We start from the raw sequence: 24,481 nt of genomic DNA on the forward strand, positions 1-24,481 counted from the left end.
GTCAAACCACGTGATAGAAAATAGTTCCAAGGTACTCATCTTCCAAAGCGCTATAAAGGCAGGCGCTCGGCTGGATCTTCTCGCTGATCTCTGGATTAGGCTTGGTATATCGGAGAAGTCTCTGGCAGAGACTAGTAGGAAATTATTTCAGTTGTTTTCTATATTATTTTTGTATGTAGTTGTGATTCGAAGACAGGTCATTGTTTTTTGTTTTTATTGTACTGGGAGAATTTGTTTAGGTTAGTTGAACAGTCCAATAAATTGTTGTTGGGCTTTGATCGTTAGTTTCTTCTGCTTACGCAGTAATAGCAGTGCCGACGAGTTGGTTCATAGTTTTCACGTATTTGTTGCTTTTTCTCCTCCATGGCAGAGAATATTCTGGGCATCGATCAGCCCTCAGCAAGCGTCCTCGCGCTTTTAGTGAGTATGGAGCAGACGAATGAACTTATTATTCAGCAATTGCAGGCTCTGTCTGCTGTCTCCCGTGTGGCTCAGTCACTGAGTGCTCCGTCCGCTTCCCCTGTCGTGGGGCTGCGGGCCACACCTCCCACTTTTCCTAAGTTTGACAAGTCTTTGGAGCCTTGGGGAAATTATGTAGCATGGTTGGAACATTTTAGGCGCATGACGTCGTTGGCGACGTGCAGAGGCGCGCGATTCTTCTTGCCTATGTCGGTCCGGAAATATAGCATCTGTTGCAGCAGTTGCACACCAACGCGGAGCCACATGCTCTCTCTTACGAACAGTTGGCTTCGAGTTTGTTGGGGTATTTTGATTCTCAGGTCCACGTGGCGGCTGCCCATCACAAGTTTTTTTGTTGTCAGAAGCTCCCCTCCCAATCTTACAGGGAGTGGGTTGCCACACATTAAGGCCTCTCCCGGGACTGTCGGTTTTTTTTGTGGTAACCCGTCGTGTAAACAGTTGTATGGTTCAGCGCTCATTCGGGACATGCTTCTCGTACATGCTCCAGATGTTCTTTGCGGACCGATATTCTCAAATTGAAGGATCCATCGCTGGATACTGGCTTACATGTTGTCAGCGCTCATGAGCAGCCTACTTCCTCGTTGACCGAGTTGTTTCCCCCTGCACAGGTCTTTGTCGCCCACCTGTCGCAGCGCCAGTATGCCTCACAGGGGTCTCGCATTTCCCCCCGTATGGAGGGCCCTCCCCCATTTCTGGATACAGGGGGGGTGGCCCCTCCACCACCGGATTAGCCGCCGCGATGGCGGGGTCAGCTGCCCCAGCCACAACAGCAGCAAGGTTTACTGTCCTGTCGGCAACATTTTATTACGCACATGCGAGTTGATTGCGGAAAACACGACCACAAAGCGGAGGTGTGCCGGTCATACTCTTCGATGCTCGGTGACCACACGTTCATCGATGCTTCTGACTCTCTGGAGGACGACTCCGTCCCTCCGCTGCAGGTTTCCTTTGTTCAGTCCGTCTTTCTACCATCAGTGGCGGCAATCACTCTGATGGTAGAGGTTGAAGGCGTGTCCCTCCTGTTTCAAGTGGATACAGGGTCTTCTGCCACCATCATCGATGCTGGCTCCCACCGTTGTTTGGGTTCCCCACCTCTCCATCCTTTTCATGCGGCGCTGCGGAGATACAGTAATGATATCATTAACCTCCAAGGGTGGTTCTCTGCTCAGGACCAGTACTGCTCTCATGATGTTCAGGCTCGGATATTTGTCCTCTCCGTGCCCATGGCCACGAACATATTGGGCATGGATCTTTTCCCTTTATTGGTCTTGTAGATCCGTGATTCAGAGTCAGCGGTCCAGTCTCTTTCGGCGGGTCACCACCTCCAGCAACAGTTGCAGGAATTCTTTGCTGTTTTCTCCAACCCTGTCTCCGGGGGTTTCAGGGTTTGAGGCCCACGTCGAACTCCTTCCCTTTGCTGTCCCGAAATTCCCTAAGGCTCACTTGGTTCCTTTCGCCCTCCATGACAAGTTACGGCAGGAGCTTCAACGCCTGGAGGATGAGGGCATCCTCAGCCCCATTCCCCATAGCCGTTGGGCTGGCGGCAAGGTGATTGCCAAAATTGACCTGAGGGATGCGTACCTCCACTTACCTTTGGATGAGCCATCCAAAGCTGTTTTGGTCATCTCCACTCCTTTTGGGCTTTTCCGCTACAACCGCCTTCCTTTTGGGGTTGCTAGCGCTCCCGCCATTTTTCAGGCTATCTGGAGTCCATGGCGAAGGACGTTCTGGGTATGGCGAACTACCTGGATGACATCTTAGTCGTGGGCACCTCTGTTCCGGACTTGGCCCGGAACCTCCGCCACCTCATCCGCGTCCTCCAGGCTGCTGGCTTACGTTGCAACAAGGAGAAATGTCTTTTTTTATGCTTCAGATGACGTACCTCGGCCATGTCCTCAGCGCCTCCAGCATTCGCCCCACACACCAGTATATCGAGACCATCCAGCAGCTGCCGCCGTCGCAGGGCGTCTACCAGCTGAAGTCCGTCTTAGGCCAGCTTAACTACTATCGCCTCGCTGATCTCTGCATTAGGCTTGGTATATCGGAGAAGTCTCTGGTGGAGACTAGTAGGAAATTATTTAAGTTGTTTTCGACATTATTCTTGTATGTAGTTGTGACTCAAAGACGGATAATTGTTTTGTGTTGGTGTTATACTTGGAGAATTTGTTTTGCTTAACTGAACAGTCTAATAAATTGTTGTCAGACATTGATCGTTAGTTTCTTATGCTTACGCAGACATAGCACTTAGGGTGGTTAGGTTTAAGTAGTTCTAAGTTCGAGGGGACTGATGACCTCTGATGTTAAGTCCCATACTGCTCAGAGCCATTTTTGAACCTAACGGTGTTCCGAAAAGATAAGCTAAACATCGTTGGCGGTGGCGTGTTTGTTGCTGTCAGAAGTAGTTTACCTTGTCGCGAAATTGAAGTAGATACTTCCTGTGAGTTAGTATGGGCAGAAGTCATTGTTGGCAACGAGAATGAAATAATAATGGGATCCTTTTACTGACCTCCCAGTTCAGATGATACATTTGCTGAAAGGTTCAAAGAAAACTTGAGTTTGATTTCAAACATGTACCCAAATCATACAATAATAGTTGGTGGTGACTTTAATTTACCCTCGATATGTTGGCGAAAATACATGTTTCATTCCGGAAGTACGCATAAAATATCATCCGAAATTTTGTTAAACTCATTCTCTGAAAATGGTTTCGAGCGGTTAGTTCATGAGCCCCGCGAATAGTAAACGGTTGTGAAAACACACTTGACCTCTTAGCAACAAATAATCCTGAGTTAATAACGAACATCAAAACCGATATAGGGATTTGTGACCACAGGTTTGTCGTAGTGAGATTGAATATTGTAATCCCAAAATCCTCGAAAGATGAGCGAAAAATATACGTATTCAAATAAGCAGGTAAAAATTCACTTGACGCCTACCTGAGAGACAATGTCCACTCATTCCAAGTTAATAATATAGGCGTAGACCAGATGTGGCTTAAATTCAAATAAATAGTATGGGCAGCAATTGAGAGATTTATACCAAATACACAAACAAACGACGGAGCTGACCCTCCTTGGTACACAAAACGAGTTAGAACACTGTCGCAGAAACAACGAAACAAACATGCCAAATTTAAACAGACGCAAAATCCCCATATTGGCTATTATTTATAGGAGCTCGAAATTTAGCGCGGAGTTCAATGTGAGACGCCTATATCAGTTTGCACACCAAAAACATTCTGGTCGTATGTGAAGTACGTTAGCGGCAAAAAACAATCAAAGCCTTCTCTGCGTGACAACAACCTTCCGAAATGCCTTCACAAAAGAAGACGAAGTAAAAGTCCCAGAATTCGAATCGAGAACAGCTGCCAACATGAGTAACGTAGAAGTAAATATCCTTGAAGTAGTGAAGCAACTCTAATCACTTAATAAAACCAAGTCTTCAGGTCCAGACTGTATACCAATTAGATTCCTTTCCGAGTATGCTGATGCATTAGCGCCATACTTAACAATCATATACAACCGTTCGCTCCATGAAAGATCCGTACGCTAAGACTGGAAAGTTGCTCAGGTCACACCAATATTCAAGAAAGATAATAGGAGTAATCCACTAAATTACAGGCCCATATCGTTAACGTCGACTAGAAGTAGGATTTTAGAACATATATTGTGTTCAAAAATTATGAATCACCTCGAAGGATACGGTCTATTGATACACAGTCAACACGGGTTCGGAAAAACATCGTTTCTGTGAATCACAACTAGCTCTTTATTCACACGAAGTGCTGAGTGCTATTGACAAGGGATTTCAGATCGATTCCGTATTCCTGTATTTCCGGAAGGCTTTTGACACTGTACCACACAAGCTGCTCGTAGTGAAATTGCATGCTTATGAAATGTTGTCTCAGTTATGTGATTGGATTTACGATTTCCGGTCAGAGAGGTCACAGTTCGTAGTAATTGACGGAAAGTCATCAAGTGGTGCAGAAGTGATTTCAGCTTTCTCCAAGGTAGTGTGATAGGCCCTTTGCTGTTCCTTATCTATATAAACGATTTGGGAGACAATCTGAGAAGGCGTCTTCCGTTGTTTGCAGATGACACTGTCGTTTGTCGACTAATAAAGTCATCAGAAGATCAAAACAAAATCCAAAACGTTTTAGAAAAAATATCTGAATGGTGCGAAAAGTTGACGTTAAATAACGAAAAGTGTGAGGTAATCCACATGATTGCTAAAATGAACTCCTTAAACTTCGGTTACACCATAAATCAGTCTAATCTAAAAGCTGTAAATTCAACTAAATACCTAGGTATTACAATTACGAAGAACTTAAGTTGGAAAGAGCACATAGAAACTGTTTTGGGGAAGGCTAAAGAAAGGCTGAGTTTTATTGGCAGGACACTTAGAAAATGCAACAAACCTACTAAGGAGAACATTACGCTACAATTACGAAAACTTGTTTCAGCCCACGGCCCAGCATGGCAATTCTAATGTTTTGTCTCGTCTGCCAATCGGTCCTGACGAAGTGTCTGATTCTTCCGAATTGTCCTGCATGTTTATTGATTCGCAAGATAAGGAATTAGCTGATGGTTTTCCGGTGGATTTTCGTCGCATTGCACCCGCGACAGCCGCGGATGCTTCTTTGAAGATTCTTTTGCAGTATATTCGTACCCAATGGCCTCCATTTGCTATGCAGGTGCATGATCCACTTGTTCGACGTTACTTTGCGCAGCGTCACAACTTGTCTGCACACCATGGTGTTATCTTGTTACGAACTACAGTGATCAGTCTCGTGTGGTTGTACCTCGTTCGTTGCAGTGGGAAATTCTCTGCTGGCTGCATGCTGGTCGTTGGGGTATAGTGCGGATGAAGCAATTAGCGCATCGTCACTGCACTTGGGTCAGCATTGATAAACATATTGCGAATTTGCTTGCTAACTGTCGCTGTCGCGTGGAACATCAATCTGCTCCCCGCCAACGCTTCTTTCCGTGGGGCCGACACCTACTGCGCCTTGGCAGCACTTTCATACTGCTTTTGCGGTCCTTACTGGGACACCCGATGGTTAATAGTCATTGATCCGTACAGCAACTTTCCTTTTGTTGTACCTATATCTTCTACTAAATCTGCCAGTACTATTCAGGATTTGACGTCTATTGTCTGCATTGAGGACCTTCCTGGAGTTATTGTCTTAGACAATGGCCCCCAATTCGTGTCCTCAGAGTTTGAACCATTCTGTGCTGCTAATGGGATTCGCCACCTGACCTCGGCCCCATTCCACTCCCAGGCGAACGGCGAGGCTGAACATTTTGTGCGTATGTTTATGTCGCAGATGAGCAATTTTCGCGCCACGCATTCTCACGAGCATGCGCTCTGGATTTTCCTTGCTTCATGTTGCTCGCAACCGCTCGGCTACCGTTCCTCAGTGGAATTGCTACATGGCCGCGCCCATCGGTTCTAAACATTCTGCGTGGTGTCTGTTTGTTCTATATCGTGTCTCCCTACCACTTTCGCGCAACGACGCTCTGAGCGTATTTTTTAGGGAATTGACTAGTTTGAACCTGGGACCTGTTGCTGGTAAGGAGACGTCAGACCACACATGACATGTAGAACTCAGAAGCGTTCAGTGAGACTAGCGATGATATAACCAAATACTTAATGATTTCAGCGTCAGCTCCACTGCACTCCCTGTAAAGGAATCTTAATACTAACTAAATTTAGTGGAAGGGGTTCAAGGCTTTCCTGTTTTTAGTTACCTGGTAAAATAACGTCGAAAAAGCAGTTAAGTTTACCATTGGAAATTTTATTCTACTCACAAAACATCGTTTATAAATTTCACTATTGATAGAAGGAAATGTTTTAATACAGGATGGCAAAAACCAACTGCGTTCAACAAAAATGTGAGCGAATGTTCCCTGAATGGGTTTCCAAGTTCTAGAATGAGTCGAAGGATGACCTATGCCATATCACATCTATAATCTAGGTTTAAATTAAGTTTGACAAAAGAGAAAACTATCAAAATGGTCTACAGTGATCCTCAATTATCTTTAATTACTTATCTAACTTGTCGTAAATTACAGTGGCTGATGTGGCTTCTCAATAACTATATAACAGAAAAATCATCGCGTTTCAGATTTTTAGTTCAAGTGGCAAATGTGAACACCATGAGCCTTAATTGACGATCGACACTAATATTACGCAAGAATGGGGTGTAAGAGATGAGACTTCTGCAGTTCTGAGTGAAGCTTTATGCGCTGTTATGCAGCATCGCGTGCGTTCATTACGTTGTCGGTGTTCGTCAGGGGGCGGCAGACAGCACAGCTCCGCTCACCTCGCCGTCTCCGAAGCAACTCTCACCTCGCTGTCTTGGAAGCAACTCTCTCCTAACTTCTCATTGCTATAATTTACCGAAGTTGGTTTAAAAAAAACTATCTGGCTGTGTTTTCATCTGACCAATCAGGGTCTCAATGTTAACCTTAAGCTCCGCCTACAAAAATTCTGTCTATCCAATGAGAAACGTTATGCTTTTCGTAATGGGGCAATGTTTTTAAAGTTTGCAACGTAACAGAGAAGCGAAAAAGTCTCACGCTAAAACTTGCAGCTGGTGTGGTCCTTTCAGGGTTATCGTAAGATCTATACTGTTCTTCTGGAGGGCTCTATCTTTTAACATGTGCTGGGGGGTGGTCCTAACGTAACAGAGACGCGAAAAAGTCTCACGCTAAAACTTGCGGGTGGTGTAGCCCTTTTTGTGTTATCGTAAGATCTATACTGTTCTTCTGAAGGGCTCTAGCTTTTAACATGGACTGGGGGGTGGTCTTGACGTAACCGAGACGCGAAAAAGTCTCACGCTAAAACATGCGGGTAGTGTGGTCCTAGCAGTTAGCTGGCGACGTGGGTGTCCGTCCGTCCCTTATCGTAGGGCCTTCCAGCTTAACACGGTTCTGCTCTCGGCTTCTGTTCTCGTTTTTCCCCTCGGAACTGCGTCTGTCTTACGGTGGGAAGGTATGACATGCATTTAGGCATTCTTGTGTTAGTCTGTGGTATTCCATTTGCTCACTCGTTACTCGTATTACTTTGGTTAATTTAATGTGACAATTTATTCGGAGCTATGTGATATACTACTGGATTAGCTTATCATGTCACGGTTTTCATGGAAGATGTAGGATTAGCCTGACACCTTACACGGTCGCTCCTGCAGCTATTGCACCCACCGGCGTGTGCTCCCGCTGCTTCGCCTCGTTGTGGCACGGCACCACATGATTTAGTGTTCTATTGCGTTCACTCTGGCAGGCAGCGCTGGGAGCAGGGACTCATTCTTCTCCAGCTTGGCCACGCCATATTTGTTATTTCTGTTCCCTCTGGCACTGACAAGCGACACCGGAACCAAATCCGTTTGTGCCGTCCTCGGTTTTCTGCCGCTGGTTGTTTTCTGGCAGAATTGGAGGCTTCACGGATTCTGCCACCTCAGCCTACGACCCCACCGATGGCCCTCCGCGGCTCGGAACCCCGCCACGGTCGCCCTGCCTGCCGTCGTCGAAGTCGCCGCTGCCAGTCCGGTTACCTGCATGGGACGGGCGCCTCTGGCCGCCAACACGGCCCTACCTCCGGCCGCTGCTGGCGCCGCCGTGTCCCTCCGTTTTGCTGGTACCGATGGACGCTGAGGCTGCCGTCACGCCGCCGCCGCCGTCGCCCATGGAGGTCGTTGCTCCACCTGCTCATCCGAGCATACCCAGTGGCGGTGCGCGGCCTTGACAGGTTTTCCACGAGCAATTCGGGATCGCGAGTGGACACCAAAGCTCAGTAGTTCCGCTGTCCGCCCCCTCAGCTGCGCACCCCTGGGTTTCTCCACCTGTCGTCGGAAGCCCTACTCAATGATGGTGCATCGTTTCATGGGGGAGAGATGTGGTATCGATAGCTACGAGGCCACGGCGTAGGTGAAAGTTCTTAAGTTGGTACTACAACAGACACCGACGACAGCGCCCTCTAGCCGGTGCTGTGATGGTCTATGAGCTCCATGACAGATTCTGCCCATCTTGATCAAGAGCAGATGGCAGGGAGACTTTGCTTCCTATTGAGACTATGTACTACCTACAATGAGTCTAAGGCTTCGCAACTCAGTGCAAAGTTATGTATTCAGTTAATATTGTGATATAGTACAACCATTTCTAAGAGCAGTACCGAGAGATTTTCACCTTTTCCTGCTCCTACTCACTTCCTTCATTCAGCCAACCTTTCAGTGTACAGGAACAGACACATGCGCTAACTTCCAGGTGGGATACAAAAGTGATATTGCATGACTGTTGCAAAAGACTTATTTAGTGGGCCAGCTCAGAGCCGACCAAACACCATTACGTCAGATGCAGCAATGCTACTGTCAGATTCCCATACTGTACTCCAGGAAAGGTGCTGGAACTGCCATAATGACGACACAGCAGAAAGGCGTTTGTAGGCCAGTTACTACACATCCAATCAACATACTTGTTATGATCTACATGGTTGCTAGTTGTGATTTGCAAAGCAAGAACGCTCTGTCCCAACATAAATTACAATTATATTCAGTCAAAGGTGTCTCAGTCTGGTAGCAACTATTTACGAGGAGAGGTGCCTGCCGCTCCTCGAGGCGACATGATGCTACAAGCAGCCACCACGAGATTTGGCGTCCACTAACTATGGGCCCCTGCTTATGGTTTCAAGGTCAGTTATGTGGCTTAGCATCTTCCACCCAGTGGGCCACCTTCAGGCGAATTACCAGGTGAAATCAGCCCTCTGCCATAGAAGGCAGTCTCTTGAGACCATGGCCACCTGTTGCGTCAGTTCCTTAACACTCCTGTCTTCAGCACACGTTATGGAGGATGTTGCACCACAGAATGTTCGAGTTTGTTCTTCACCAAAATGTATGACTAAGAGCGAAGTTTTTATGAGCAGCCACCTATCATCATCCCGACAACAGTCCACCACCTCAACTCAGACCTCCACATGTACATCTATATCTACATGGATACTTTGCATATCACATTTAAGTGCCTGGCAGAAGGTTCATCGAACCACCTTCACAATTCTCTATTATTCCAATCTCGTATAGCGCGCGGAAAGAAGGAACACCTGTATCTTTCCGTACGAGCTCTGATTTCCCATATTTTATCGTGGTGATCGTTCCTCCCTATGTAGGTTGGTGTCAACAAAATACTTTCGCATTCAGAGGAGAAAGTTGGTGATTGGAATTTCGTGAGAAGATTCCGTCGCAACGAAAAAGTCTTTCTTTTAATGATTTCCAGCCCAAATCCTGTATCATTTCTGTGACACTCTCTCCCATATTTCGTGATAATACAAAACGTGCTGCCTGTCTTTGAACTTTTTCGATGTACTCCGTTAGTCCTATCTGGTAAGGATCCCACACTGCGCAGCAGTATTCTAAAAGAGGACAGACCAACGTTGCAAGTCTTGTGCAGTATGGTCCGGAACTGGCTTTGACGGGTGGAACAACGACATCAAAGGCTTATGGTCGGTGACCAAATAGAACTTGCGACCGTACAAAAAATCATGAAACTTTGTCACACCATATACAATAGCTAAAGCTTCGAGCGTAATCTGGAAGTATGCGTCCCGTAAGTCAATCGTGGAAAAGAATTTTCCCGCACCAAGCTTATCAAAAATGTCTTCAGGACGCAGTAAGGAAAGTATAGCTGCCACTGTCTGGGGATTTACTGTAGCCTTAAGGTCAGCACAAATACGGAGCCGAACAAATGGTTTCTTCACACACACTATAGGCGAAGCCCATGGCGAAGCATAAACAGGTTCAATGACACCAATGTCATGCAAATGTTGAAGTTCAGAAGCTACGGCGTTGCGCAGTGCGTGCAGTACCGGCCGTGCACCATGAAAAATAGGCATGTCTTTAACTACAACTTGCGCTGCAAAGTCTGTGGCACAACCAAAGCCATCAGAAAAGAGTTCACCAAAATCGTCGCTTAGTGTAGCAACACAGTCTGCATGGTCAATAGCATTGATGCAAAGTACATTGTCCTGAATTGGGAGGCCAGAAAGTTCAGATGCGTCCATGCCAAAAATATTCGTAGCAGAGCACATGGAAAGACACTGTACGGGTCGTGGCACCATACGTGGCTAGCAAACTACATACGCCAAACACTGAGATTTCCTGTCCAGTAAGTGAGGTCAGCGTGGAATGTGAACGATGAAGCGGGAGTGAATAAAGCAAGTCATACGTCGATTTGTTCAGTAAAGAAACTGACGCACCGGTGTCCAGCTGCATGCGAAGATAATGTCCACAAATGAGCAAAGTCACAAAAAGTTTCCTCGCATCGCGATGAATGCGAGAGGAAGTGTCTGGCAAAACTTGATTCACACGACGAGCTGTCGAAACACGTAAAGTAGAAGGCTTTGAATAAATGGCATTAACATCCATAGGCTGATGTGAATCATGATCATGGCGGTTACCGTTGCGGTGACGCCCACGCGAGTCACGCGAACGGGAATCAATTGGTGAATTAGAGTTTCTCTTACTACACACAGCTTGCACATGTCCTTTCTTATCACAAAAACAACACAGCGCTTGACGGAATGGGCAACTGTCCCGTGGGTGTGCACGAAAGCAATTCGGACATGCTTTCAGTTTCTTAGTGGGTGCCTGGTGTGAAATTTGTTTACTTGCGCGCGAGCGGTGCGGCGCAGCTGGCCGTGCAGGCTGGTGGGAGAGCACGTGTTGCTCCGCGCTAACAGTACACATACCCGGGGTCACGTCGAACGCGGAAGTAGCCATGTGTAATGTATCTTCTCTGTCTAGCAAGTTCACTGCTTCCTGCAAAGACGGACTTGAAAGACTCACCGTGGTTTGACAGCGCATTTAGGATAATGCTCAGGAAGCAAAGGCAGTTACACTCGCGGTAGAAGAAAGATTGGGAGAGTGAGGTCAGGCAAAAGTTAGTAGAGATTCGTGCTGCTGTAAAAAGAGCGATGCACTAAGCATTCAACCACTACCAATATCATATCTTAGCAAAAGATCTTGCTGAAAACCCAAGGAAATTCTGATCTTACGTAAAATCGGTAAGCAGGGCGAAGGCTTCCATCCAGTCACTCACTGATCAGTCTGGCCTGGCAACGGAAGACAGCAAAACGAAAGCTGAAATTTTAAATTTAGCGTTTGAGAAATCTTTCACGCAGGACGAGCGTACAAACATACCGCCGTTTGAGTCTCGTACAGATTCCCGTATGGAGGACATAGTGACTGACATCCCTGGGGTTGTGAAGCAGCTGAATGGGTTGAAAATAAATAAATCACCAGGTCCTGATCGGATTCCAATTCGGTTTTACGGAGAGTACTCTACTGAATTGGCTTCTTACTTAGCTTGCTTCCATTTATAGCAAATCTCTTGCCCAACGTAAAGTCCCGAGCGACTGGATAAAAGCGCAGGTGACGCCTGTATACGAGAAGGGTAGAAGGACGGATCCTCAAAATTACAGACCAATATTCTTAACATCGGTTTGTTGCAAGATTCTCGAACATATTCTCAGTTCGAATATAATGAATTTCTTGGAGACGGAGAAGTAGCTGCCCACGCATCAGCACGGCTTTAGAAAGCATCGCTCCTGCGAAACGCAACTCGACCTTTTTTCACATATCTTGTGAACCATGGATGAAGGGTATCAGATGGATGCCATATTCCTTGACTTCCGGAAAGCGTTTGACTCGGTGCCCCACTGCATACTCCTAACTAAGAGCATATGGGATTGGTTCCCAAGTATGTGAGTGGCTCGAAGACTTCTTATGTAATAGAACCCAGTACGTTGTCCTCAATGGTGAGTGTTCATCGGAGGTGAGGGTTGGTACAAATGGCTCTGAGCACTACGGGACTTAACATCTCAGGTCATCAGCCCCCTAGAACTTAAAACTACTTAAACCTAACTAACCTAAGGACATCACACACATCCATGCCCGAGGCAGGATTCGAACCTGCTACCGTAGCGGTCGCGCGGTTCCAGACGGAGGTGAGGGTATCATCTGGAGTGCCCCAGGGAAATGTGGTAGGTCCGCTGTTGTTTTCTATAAACGTAAATGATCTTTTGGTAGGGTGGATAGAAATGTGCCCTAATCTCTCTTATCTTATCTTATGTCATCTTTGTGGTCTTTTCGCGAAATATATGTTGGCGGCAGTAAATTAGTCCTGCAGTCAGCCTCAAATGCTGGTTCACTAAATTTCCTCAGTAGCGATTCACGAAAAGAACGCCTCATTTCCTCCAGTGACTCCCGCCCGAATTCCTGAAACATTTCCATAACACTCGCGTGATGATCAAACCTACCAGTAACAAATCTAGCAGCCCGCCTCTGAATTGCTTCTATGTCCTCAATCAATCCGACCTGATAGGGATCCCAAACGCTCGAGCAGTACTCAGAGTCTTAATAGCGAATGGTTGGAACACTTAAAGACAGTCACTGAGCCACACTGGCATATCACAGAAAAGCCAAAGTAGTGCCGAGCAAAAAAGGAAATGAGAAGAGAGGAAAAAAATTTAATCCCTGCTCGTCGCCAAGTTTTGTATCCCGCTTGCAAGGCGGCGCGTGGGTCTGCTCCTGCAAACTGGAAGGTTGCCCGATTGAAGGAAGTGAGTAGGAGCAGGAAAAGGTGAAAATCTCTCGTTACTGCTCTTAGTAATGGTTTTACTATATCACAGTATTAACTGAATTCATAACTTTGCAGTGAGGTACGAAGCCTCAGACCCGTCGTAAGTAGTACATAATTTCAATAGCAAGAGAAGTGTCCTGGGCGTCTGCTCTTGATCAAACTGTGCAGAATATGTAGCGGAGCTCGTAGACCTGCACAGCTCCGGCTAGAGGGCGCTGTCGTCGGTGTCTGCCGTAGTGCCAACTTAAGAACTTTCACCTACACCGTGGCATCGTAGCTATCGATACCACAATCACCAGTTTACTCAGTAGCGCCGAAAATTAGTGGTGGCGCTTCACATCGAATAACTGATAAGATGATACTGAGTCGAACTGGGGAAAACAAGAAACTTTAGGCACGATTTCGTTTCATAGGGCATATCCTAAGGCACCAAGGAAGTGTCAATTGGGTAGTGGAGAGAAGTGTGTATATGTGGGTGTTGGGAAGGGGGTATTAAAATTGTAGAGGGAGACAAAGTCTTGAATACACTGCATTAGCTGTGCAGCGCTGAAGAGGCTTGCACAGAATAGACTACCTAGGGCAGCTGCATCAAACCAGTCTTCAGACTGAAGAATACAACAACAACATTGGGGAGGGGGCGGGAGGGAGAGATAGGCTTCTGGTCCACAATTTTGCAAGTTCTTTACTGGCAGCACTCATGAGTAAGGTAGGTCTCGTGTGATACGGCACCCTCGGCTGTTGACGTGGCAAAAGAAGTTTCTATATTGCTCTAAATTAACGGCGCTGCTCATTGCATCGAAGTGAAGTAGCGGTTCTTGTATTATTTTGTTGTCGTAAACAGAAACGTCTCTAGTATGATGTTAAACTGCAACCACACATGGAGTGAACACAGTATAAGGGCTCCCTAGCCAGCAATAGCAGCAACCTCTCTATAAGGTGGATGAGCGAGTGGAAGTCGTGAGCTCTGTTACCTTGCATCTGCGTCTACATCTACATCCATACTCCGCAAGCCACCTAACGGTGTGTGACGGAGGGTACCTTGAGTACCTCTATCTGTTCTCCATTCTATTCCAGTCTCGTATTGTTCGTGGAAAGAAGGATTGTCGGTATGCTTCTGTGTGGGCTCTAATCTCTCTGATTTTATCTTCATGGTCTCTTCGCGAGTTATACGTAGGAGGGAGCAATATACTGCTTGACTCTCCGACGAAGGTATGTACTCGAAACTTTAGCAAAAGCCCGTACCGAGCTACTGAGCGTCTTTCCTGCAGAGTCTTCCACTGGAGTTTATCTATCGTCTCCGTAAGGCTATCGCGATTACTAAATGATCCTGTAACGAAGCGCATTGCTCTCCGTTGGATCTTCTCTATCTCTTCTATCAACCCTATCTGGTACGGGTCCCACACTGCTGAGCAGTATTCAAGCAGTGGGCGAACAAGCGTACTGTAACCTACCTCCTTTGTTTTCGATATGCATTTTCCTTAGGATTCTTCCAATGAATCTCAGTCTGGCGTCTGCTTTACCGACGATCAACTTTATATGGTCATTCCATTTTAAATCACTCCTAATGCCTACTCCCAGATAATTTATGGATTTAACTGCTTCAAGTTGCTGACCTGCTATTTTGTAGGTAAATGATAAGGGATCTATCTTTCTATGTATTCGCAGCACATTACACTTGTCTAGATTGAGTTTCGATTGCCATTCCCTGCACCATGCGTCAAATCGTTGCAGATCCTCCTGCATTTCAGTACAATTTTCCATTGTTACAACCTCTGATACACCACAGCATAATCTGCAAAAAGCCTCAGTGAACTTCCGATGTTATCCACAAGGTCATTTATGTATATTGTGAATAGCAACGGTCCTATGACACTCCTCTGCGGCACACCTGAAATCACTCTTACTTCGGAAGGTGGAAGAAAGATAGAGAATGTAAAGAAAATAGTCGTGATCACCTACCACTTACCAGCAGGTAGTCAGCTTAGTAATGTCAATTGAAACTAACCGAGCAATGCTTGGTGATTCCTGTTGTGGTTTCCTATTACTCCAGGTTGGTGTTCGAGAGAAACGCAAACTTACAGATGTGGCTCCAATTTAATTTTTATAAGGCAAGTGCATGGCGCGATCGGTCAGTCGCATTATGGTGTATAGTTATTTGAGTATCGGACTTCGTTTCTGAAAGACTGCAGTTTCGTTGGTGCACCACAAATGATCTGATAAATTGCTAATCAGTATTTGGATCACACCAATGAAGGACGGGCTCCATGTCGGCAGTTTTGCATTTCTTTCACGAATAGCTGTATACAAAGCTGATAAAGTCGTTAACACAAAAATGTAAAAAAAAATAATAATTATACGATATTGTAGGCCGGGAGGCCCCATGCGGGGGAGTTCGGCCGCCGTATTGCAAGTCCTTTCTAGATGACGCTACATCGGCAATTCATAATGAAAATGATGATGAAGGACACACAACACCCACTCCCCAGCCCTGAGTCGAGCCTGGGCTCCCTAGTAGTCGGTAACGCTACCGCTACGCTGCGGAGGCGGATATTAATACAAAGAGATATGCTTGGTTTGTTAAATTAGTACATCTGAAAGGTAGTAATTTAAATATACTTAAATATATTCGTGGTACTTTAGAACTAACAAGATAGATGCTTACACAGCGAAAGCTAAAGAACAAAGGACGATACGAAACAGGAAGGCATCTCCTAGCTGATTGCAAAAAAGAGCAGAAGGCTTCTTTGTCATCATAGAAAATATTAACTCGTACTTATTAACATTTGTGGACTGTCTGGTGCACACATATTTCATAATCACAAAAAAAGAAAAATTTTCTTGGTGTCTTACATTTGGCCCCCCGTGTGACTACGATACTGGCTGTTACAAGATTGCCGGCAGCGGTGGTCTCGCGGTTCTAGGCGCTCAGTCCGGAACCGCGCGACCGCTACGGTCGCAGGTTCGAATCCTGCCTCGGGCATGGATGTGTGTGATGTCCTTAGGTTACATAGGTTTAAGTAGTTCTAAGTTCTAGGGGACTGATGACCACAGATGTTAAGTCCCATAGTGCTCAGAGCCATTTGAACCATTTTTGTTACAAGATTGGTGTATACAAGAAAAAACAATACACAATTTGACAAGTTTTAATTACACGTATTGACAAATCATTTTAATTGGGACAGAAGACATTTGTACACGATACACTATCTTAAAATTTGAGAGGTATCATTGTTTTGAGGATAAGAGGTTAAGTCTGTTCAGTGCTGTGTCTGCCCATGGGAATTGATGCAGCCATTGCTGGAGTGACGTCGCAGTTGGCTAGTATGATGTCAATCGGTCGGTGACGACCGGCTCAGTGCGAGGTCTGGTTGTACACTTCGCAGCAGAGGTGTGCATCGACGTATATGGCCCATCTAGGACCGTGGCCATGACAGCCGTGTGAGCCTTTCCTCGCGCTGCCGGTTCAGCCGGGACAGCCTCATCGAGGTCTGATGGGAACACGGTGCAGAGTCATAGTCAGAGGCTCGGCCCGCGGGCTGCGGCCGCACTGGACTAGAGCAGTTGCGGACCGAGCCAGTCCCTGTGGTCACCCCATGGGCCAACCAGTGCTGTTGCGAAAGCACATGTTTGCCACGGGCTCAGGAGAGCTGCGCATAGAGACGCAGCCCATGACCCGGGGCCTTTCTGCTCTACACTGAGCGAGCCCGTGACGCCACTGCGCCAGTGCCGTGCGTAAGCACTGGCGTGCTGCGGCCTACGAGCTGTTGGTAGTACTGACCGCAGTTGCGAGCTACGAGCTACGAGCGGTGAGTACAGCAGTGTTTAGTGGGATGGTGGGAGTTCTTAATTTTGCTATAACGCACAAAATGAGCACGGAAACTAAACGTGGTTAGCATAAGAAGGAGTGCATGCCAAGAATAAAGGAAGTAATGGTAAATTAGTCAGTGATGAGTAGAGAACCACACAGTTTGAAGCGAATCTTAAAAGTTTAGTTTGGACTGTGTTAAAGCCTATTTTGGATGGCGTTAGGGAAAACGTTCATTTGTTTGCTGTTCACTGTGCGGTGAAATTTACTCTCATGCTGAAGGATCAAGTGGCACTTCGCACATTTCTCGCCACCCATGTGTGTCTAATAAACAAGGGTCTTGTGTGGACGTGAAACGACTTCCTAAACCTGCTCAGGAAATAACTATCGATAATTGCGAGCCTATATGTGCACGAGAAGTAAGGTCATACGGAGCTATAAGATGTGAAGCTGTTATGGACCTTGATCAGACGTTAATCGACACTAACATCACAGTTGTGCCGCTGTACATGGCAGAAAGTGTTAAAGGCCTACGACATATAATTATGCCTGAGGTAATTGCTTGTGTAAAAGAAGGTGAATATCAGCAACTACGGACATGTGGACGTCCAGCGCCAGAAGAAACCATTTGCTGACATGTACTGTTTCCTGTTTTATTGACTGGACTCTCAGATCTCGCATTTTGTTTACATCCCAGTTTCCAGATCAAACACAAACGGTCGGTAATATTCTAAGACAATTGTTTAGACGATTAATGTCTCTTGGTATCCACGACTCTACTTTGAAAGACATACAGCACACGCCGGCCGGTATTGCCGAGCGGTTCTAGGCGCTTCAGTCTGGAACCGCGCCAATGCTACGGTCGCAGGTTCGAATCATACCTCGGGCATGGATGTGTGTGATGTCCTTAGGTTAGTTAGGTTTAAGTAATTCTAAGATCCAGGGGACTGATGACCTCAGAAGTTAAGTCCCATAGTGCTCAGAGCCATTTCTTTTCATGGTTTTTTGATTGCGGTGAAAGAACGCGTCACTTACGTAAAGAAAAGGAATCTTCTTAATGCTCTTGATAGATAACTGAGCCAGTCTATCGATACTCCCGGGAATAAGCTGCTGACAATGTTAGAATGTCTTTGTGCGAAAAGCTCTCTGATAAGGGAGAGATAGACCGAAATGAAGGAACTTATATCATGCTGATGTAAGAACTTATTACGTTGTGTATGCTATTCGATTACTGTAATTCTTATACGCAATCGTTTATTTTATAGCTTTAAAACATAAGAATTTTTGTAGCTCTTCAAAGCGGCGTCCAAGGAATTAGAACTGGAGAAATCATCTACATTGCACCTTGTGTTGACATGGACGATGACAATGTTAAGGCATTTGAGTCAAGCGCCCCAGGACAGAGAAGTTTCTGAAATCGGAATTATACATAAACGGCTCAAATTATACTTAGATGAAAAGCTATTTGTCCAGAGATGCTGTGAGGTAGCAACTTTCCTCTGGCCACCATTCATCAATTAAAAATGATATCTGAAGATAAGGGGCGTGAAGTCATGAAAAGGATACAATATTTTCCCTTCTTCTTACTTCTCCAATCCCAGAATCAACTCTAATGACATTTCTCTTTACTGCATCTCCTACCGTTTTTCCTCTTAGTTCTCAGTGGTGTGATCGTACGGAACTGACTTACCTTTCGATCAAGAAATAGTTATCTCAATGTACTCTGCTCTTCTGGAAGTTACAAAACTAACAGTTAATGTTCGGAAGTAGGAGAGACGCTCTTTCCTAAATGTTTCTCCACAACTGGTAACACGTGAATCCTTGGGAAACTATGTTATCCCAAATGAAAGTTTGAATTTTTGCCATATTTGCACTGAAATATGAGTTTTGCTGTCTTCAGTTAAAATGAGGCTCGACGTGTATTTCAGAGCCCCAACCCATCAAAAAACAAATCTTGGTGAAGCACATCAATTCTGCCACACTAACCGAGGAATTTCTAGTTGTACAATTTGAAGATGGGAGTGAGACATTCGGGTAGTGATTTGCTAACATCGAATGTATCTTTAAGTGTTACGAAGTATTTCTTGAAGGTATTTGTATGGTTTCCAAGATGCGACGCCAGACGGGTGCAAAAATGAATGTGTGGAGTGGGATATACTGAACGCAAATATAAAGATTTGGCTCTGTCTGATTACCACCTGAAGCAGGTCTTAGGATCTCTTAACGGTCATATTGTTCCCTCCTTCTTGCTCTTTGAGGTATAAATTACAAGATAAAAATAAATGAATGATTAATGAAACTAGTAACTACTAAATATTAATACTGTTTCTGCTTATAAATCTATTGTAGATTAAAACTTGTTTGGAGATTACAAATCTTTATATATCGATTTGCAACGGATATAAAGAGATACAAAGGAATTTCATGACTAATACTATTGATCAATTGCCCAAATGTGCCCTCTTTGTGGCTACACGATCTGACATAAATAACACGAGATGACTGATATCATCTACGTCCCAATCACTAGAAGACACTACTTTCAAAGATGATCTACACAGGTGTGTGCAACATCAGTGGAGATGAAACTTACGTGATCACAGCTGTTCAGCTTTATATCCCTAATAAGCCGAAGCAATTAGCAGTATCACCGAATGTACTGCGTTCCGTGCGTCGGAGTTATGGTTCTCGTACACGTCTGCGACAATGGAAGAACTCCAGCCACAAAATAAAAAAATCATTAAACACTAGGACGGCAGAAGGCGGTCCTCTGACTAGTATAATCTAATACTATCCTCTCTTCTCTGTACTCTACAGACAAGAAACGCGAACTCAGAGACACAAGGACGGAATTCAGATAACTTCTCAACATGAGTATAGACAGGAGAAGTGCACTCAATCACTGAACGCTGCGTATTCAATTACGATTCTCTACAGGGAGGCGAAGTCCAGAATCGTATAAGTTAGCAACACCTTAGGTCACCTAAAGCAACTTTCCAGTGCCTTGTGCCCCTATATCATGCAAATGAAGCCTTACTGATTTTGCCTGCATTTGTCCTATCATGATATACGAACCGTGCGACAGTAGCTTTACTGGTGACAGCTTCCCCCAACTTGAACATTTTCCCCTTGAGATCCACCGCACGTCATCGTAAGTCAGTTTCGGCATGATGCTTGATGAGAAACTTTAGGCCTAGGATTGCATAGCAGCCTTCGCCTGCATCACGCATTACACTGCAAGTGCGAGCGAGCTCTGGTCGTGCCATTTGCAGCAGAGGTGGGCATCGAGGCGTTGCCCGTTCTGGAGCGCAGCCATGTAAGCTGTGCGTCCCTTTTCGCACGCTGCCGGTTCAGCCAGGACAGCTGCATCGAGGACCGACGGGATGCGTGGTATAGGGCCGCGCTCAGAGGCTCGGCTCGCCAGCTGCGGCCTCACTGGACTACAGCAGCATAGGGCCATGCTAGTCCCTGACGTCACCCTAACGACCGAGCAGTGCTGTTGCGAAAGCACCTGTATGCCACGGCCTCAGCAGAGTTGCACATAGAGACACAGCCCACAGGCCGCGCCCTCACTGCTTCGCACTGAGCCAGCACTGGTGTGCTGCAACTACGAACTGTTGGTAGCACTGACTGCAGTTGCGAGCTACGGGCTACGAGCTTTGAGTAGAGCAGTGTTTAATGGGATGGTGGGATTTCTTCATATTCGTTGTAACGCACAAAATGAGAACGGAAACTAAACGTGGTCTGCAGAGGAAGGAACGGATGTCAAGGAAAAGGGTAGTAAAAGAGAAACTTATCAGTGAGGAGTAGAGAACCACGCAGCTTGAAGCGAATCTTAGAAGTTCATTTGTACCGTGTTAAAGCCTATTGTGGATGGCGTTAGGAAAAGGTTTCATTTTGTTTGCTGTTCACTTGCGGTGAAATTTACTCTCATGCTGAAGGGTCTAGTGGCACTTCGTACATTTCTCGCCATCCATGCGCGTCTAATAAACAAAGGATCTTATATGGACGAGAAACGACTTCCTAAACCTGCTCAGGAGGTGACGGTCGATAAATGCGTGGCTATGTGTGCACGAAACGTAAGGCCGTACGGAACTTTAAGAGGTGAAGGTCTTATGGATTTTATTCAGACCTTAATTGACACAGCAAAGGCCATTATGTCTCAACCCACAACTGTGTCGCGGTACATGGCAGAAAGTGCTAAAAGCCTACGGCATATAATTATGACTGAAGTAACTGCTCATATAACAGAAGGTGAATACACAACAACAACAGACATGTGGACATCCAGTGCAAGAACAAACAATTATCTGACATGTACTGTCTCCTGTTTCATTGACTGGACTCTCAGATCTCTCATTTTCTTTACAACGCAGTTTCCAGATGAATCAAAAACTAGCGTTAACGTTCTAAGAGAATTGTTTAGACGATTCATGTCTGTTGGTATGAACGACTCTACTTTGAAAAACATGCAGCACACAACTGATCAAGATACCAACATTGACGTTGCACTGCACGATTATTCATGATTCAATTGTTCCTGCCAAATGCTAAATACAGGGCTACGAAATAATTTTGATGCGAAGTATATATGCGTCAATAGTCCGTAAGTTCATGGTCTTTTGACCGTTGCGAAAGAACGCGTCACTTACGAAAAGAGAAGTGGTCTTCATAATGCTCTTGATAGATCACTGAGCCAGTCTAACGATACTCGCTGGAATAAGCAGATGACAATGTTAGAATGTCTTTGTGCGAAAAGCTCTCTGAGAATGGAGAAATAGCACAAATTGAAGGAACTGATATCACGCTAATGAAAGAACTCTTTACGGTATGCATGCTATACTATTACTGTAATTCTTATACGTAATAGTTTATTTTATAGCTTGTAAAACATAATGGTTTTTGTAGCTCTTCAAAGCGGCGTCGAAGAAATTAGAACTGGAGAATCACCTACACTGCTCCTTCTATTGGCATGGAAAGTGACAATGTTAAAGTATTTGAGTGAGGTGCCCCAGGGCAGAGAAGCTTCTGAAATCTGACTTTTACATAAACGCCTCAAATTATACTTAGATGAAAAGCTATTTGTCCACATGTACTGTGAGGTAGCAACTGTCCTCTGGCCACCATTCATCATTTAAAAATGATATCTGAAGATAAGAAGCGTAAATTCATGTAAAGGATACAACAGTTTTCCTTCCTCATACTTCTCCAATCCCACAATACACTCCAACGACATTTCCCTTTACTGCATCTACAACCGTCTATTCTCTTTGTTCTCGCTAGTGGGTTCGAAGGGAACTGGCTTACCTTTCGATCTAGAAATACTTATCTCAATGTACTCTGTTCTTCTGGAAGTTACAAAAATAACATTTAATGTTCTGAAACAAGAAAGTCGCACATTCCTACATGTTGCTCCACAACTGGTAACACGTGAATCCTTTGGAATCCATGTCGTCCTAAATGAGTGTTTGAATTTTTGCCATATATGCACTGAAATACGAATTTTGCTGTCCTCAGGTAAAAAGGAAAGAGGTATAATGAGGCTGGACATGCATTTCAGAGCCCCACCCAATCAAAAAACCAACCTTGTTGAACCACATAAATTCTGCTACTCCATCCGCTGGATTTCTAGTTGCGCAATTTGAAGATGAGAGTAAGACATTCGGGTAACAGCTACACCGAAAAAGCTGTAATGCATAGAAGGATAAATTTGTAAACAGAATTAAATATCAGGGAGAAGCAATAACCATTTAGAAGTTTACCAGTGACATTGCAATTCTGTCAGAGACAGCAAAGAACTTGGAATAACAGTTGAGCGGAATAGATAGTGGCCTTGAAACGGATTATAAGATAACCCTCAATGGAACTAAATGAAAGGTAGTGTGACGTATTCGAATTAAACCTAGCGGTACCAACGGATTATCCACAACGTGTAGAACAAAAGGGGGGCTTAATATATGACCAACACAAATATATACGGGTTTCGTTAATTTTCGTTGTCATTAACTCAAAACATACTTTTTACAGATATATTTATGTGTAACATGGGTCCTAAACTTGAAAATATAAATATGACACACGTTCTGAAATTTTACATCCACTGACTATTACGGAATCTTGTTGAAGAAATCATTAAAAATCCGGAACACATTTTTTTCAAAATTTTAAAATATAATGTACATGACTAGATTACAATTTTGTGGAGACGTAGGCATAAAGTACTCCTCCCCTTGGTAATGCGAGGGTTAAATCAGGTTGTGTTAAGGGAATATGATTACGAAATGAGACAGTAATAGTACTATTGGGCAGCAAAATAACTGATGGCCGATGTAGAGAGGATATAAAACGAAGACTGCCTATACCAAAAGAACTATTAACGAATATAAATTTAAGTGTTAGGAATTATTTCCTGGAGGTATTTGTGTGGTTTCCTAGATGCTACTCCGGGCGGGTGTAAAAATTAATGTGCGCAATGGAAAATACTGAACGCGAAAATAAACATTTCGCCCTGTCTGACTACTCCCTGAAGAAGATCTTAGGATCTCTTAACGGTGATACTATTGCTCTTTAACATATCGCTCTTTAACATATAAACCACAACATAAAAATAAAAGAGTGATTAAGGGAACTAGTAACTACTAAATGTTAATGTATCTGTTTATACATCTAATGTTGATTGAAACCCCTTTATTTATTACAAATGTCTATATGTCGATGTGCAATGGACATAGAGAGATACAAATGAATTTCCTGACTAATGTTATTGATCAACTTCCCAAATCTCCCCTTTTTATGGCTACGCGATCTAATATAAATAACGCGAGATGAGTGATATCATCTACGTCCCAAACACTAGAATACACTACTTTAAAAGATGATCTACAGTGATGTTCATCATCAGCGGAATTGAAACTTGCGTGGTCACAGCTGTTCAGCTTTATAGCCCTAATAAGCCGAAGCAATCAATATCACCAAATGTACAGCGTCCCGTGTGTCGGAGTGATGGTTCTCGAAGATGTCTGCGACGATGGAAGAACTCCAGCCACAAAATAAAAAACTCGTTCAAACATTAGGTCGGCAGAAGGCGGTCCTCTGACTAGTATAATCTATTACTATCTTCTCCTCTCTGTGTTCCACAGACAAGAAATGCGTACTCCCAGTCACAAGGACGGGATTTACATGTCTCAACGTGAGTATTGACAAAGAAGTGCTCTCAATCAGTGAAAGCTGCGTACTCAACAAAGACTCTCTATCGTAGGCGAAGTCCAGAATCGTATAAGTTAGCAACACCGTCGGTCACCTAACGCAACTTCCCAGTGCCTTGTGGCACCATATCATGCAAATTAATCCTTAGTGATTTTGTCCGCATTTCTCCTATCATGATAAACGAACCTTGGTGACAGCTTCCTCAGCTTGAACATTATCCCCCTGAGATCCACCGCGCGTGATCGAGTGTCAGTTTGGACATGATGCTTGATAAGAAAATCTAGATCTGGGATTGCACAGCAGCCTTCGCCTGCATCACGCAGTACACTGCAAGTTTTGTCACTTTTGTCAATTTCCT

At 44.8% G+C, this 24,481-nt stretch overlaps 1 protein-coding gene across 1 annotated transcript; it reads left to right on the top strand.

Annotated features, from left to right (window-relative positions):
- Positions 1-363: 363 nt before the first annotated feature.
- On the top strand, positions 364-8,226 carry LOC124569464 (proline-rich receptor-like protein kinase PERK10). Its single transcript, XM_047131074.1, has 2 exons — positions 364-560; positions 7,911-8,226. Exons 1-2 carry the CDS (start codon positions 364-366, stop codon positions 8,224-8,226), a joined length of 513 nt encoding a protein of 170 aa, XP_046987030.1.
- The last annotated feature ends 16,255 nt before the right edge of the window (positions 8,227-24,481 follow it).

This window comes from Schistocerca americana, unplaced genomic scaffold (genome assembly GCF_021461395.2).
Source record: "Schistocerca americana isolate TAMUIC-IGC-003095 unplaced genomic scaffold, iqSchAmer2.1 HiC_scaffold_15, whole genome shotgun sequence".
Classification (NCBI taxonomy): Eukaryota; Metazoa; Arthropoda; class Insecta; order Orthoptera; family Acrididae; genus Schistocerca; species Schistocerca americana.

Coding starts and splice junctions, on each gene's coding strand:
- LOC124569464 (XM_047131074.1), top strand. CDS start 364: ATGGCAGAGAATATTCTGGGCATCGATCAGCCCTCAGCAAGCGTCCTC. Junction 561..7,910: donor ACACCTCCCACTTTTCCTAA/GTTTGACAAGTC, acceptor GTTTTCTGGCAG/AATTGGAGGCTTCACGGATT.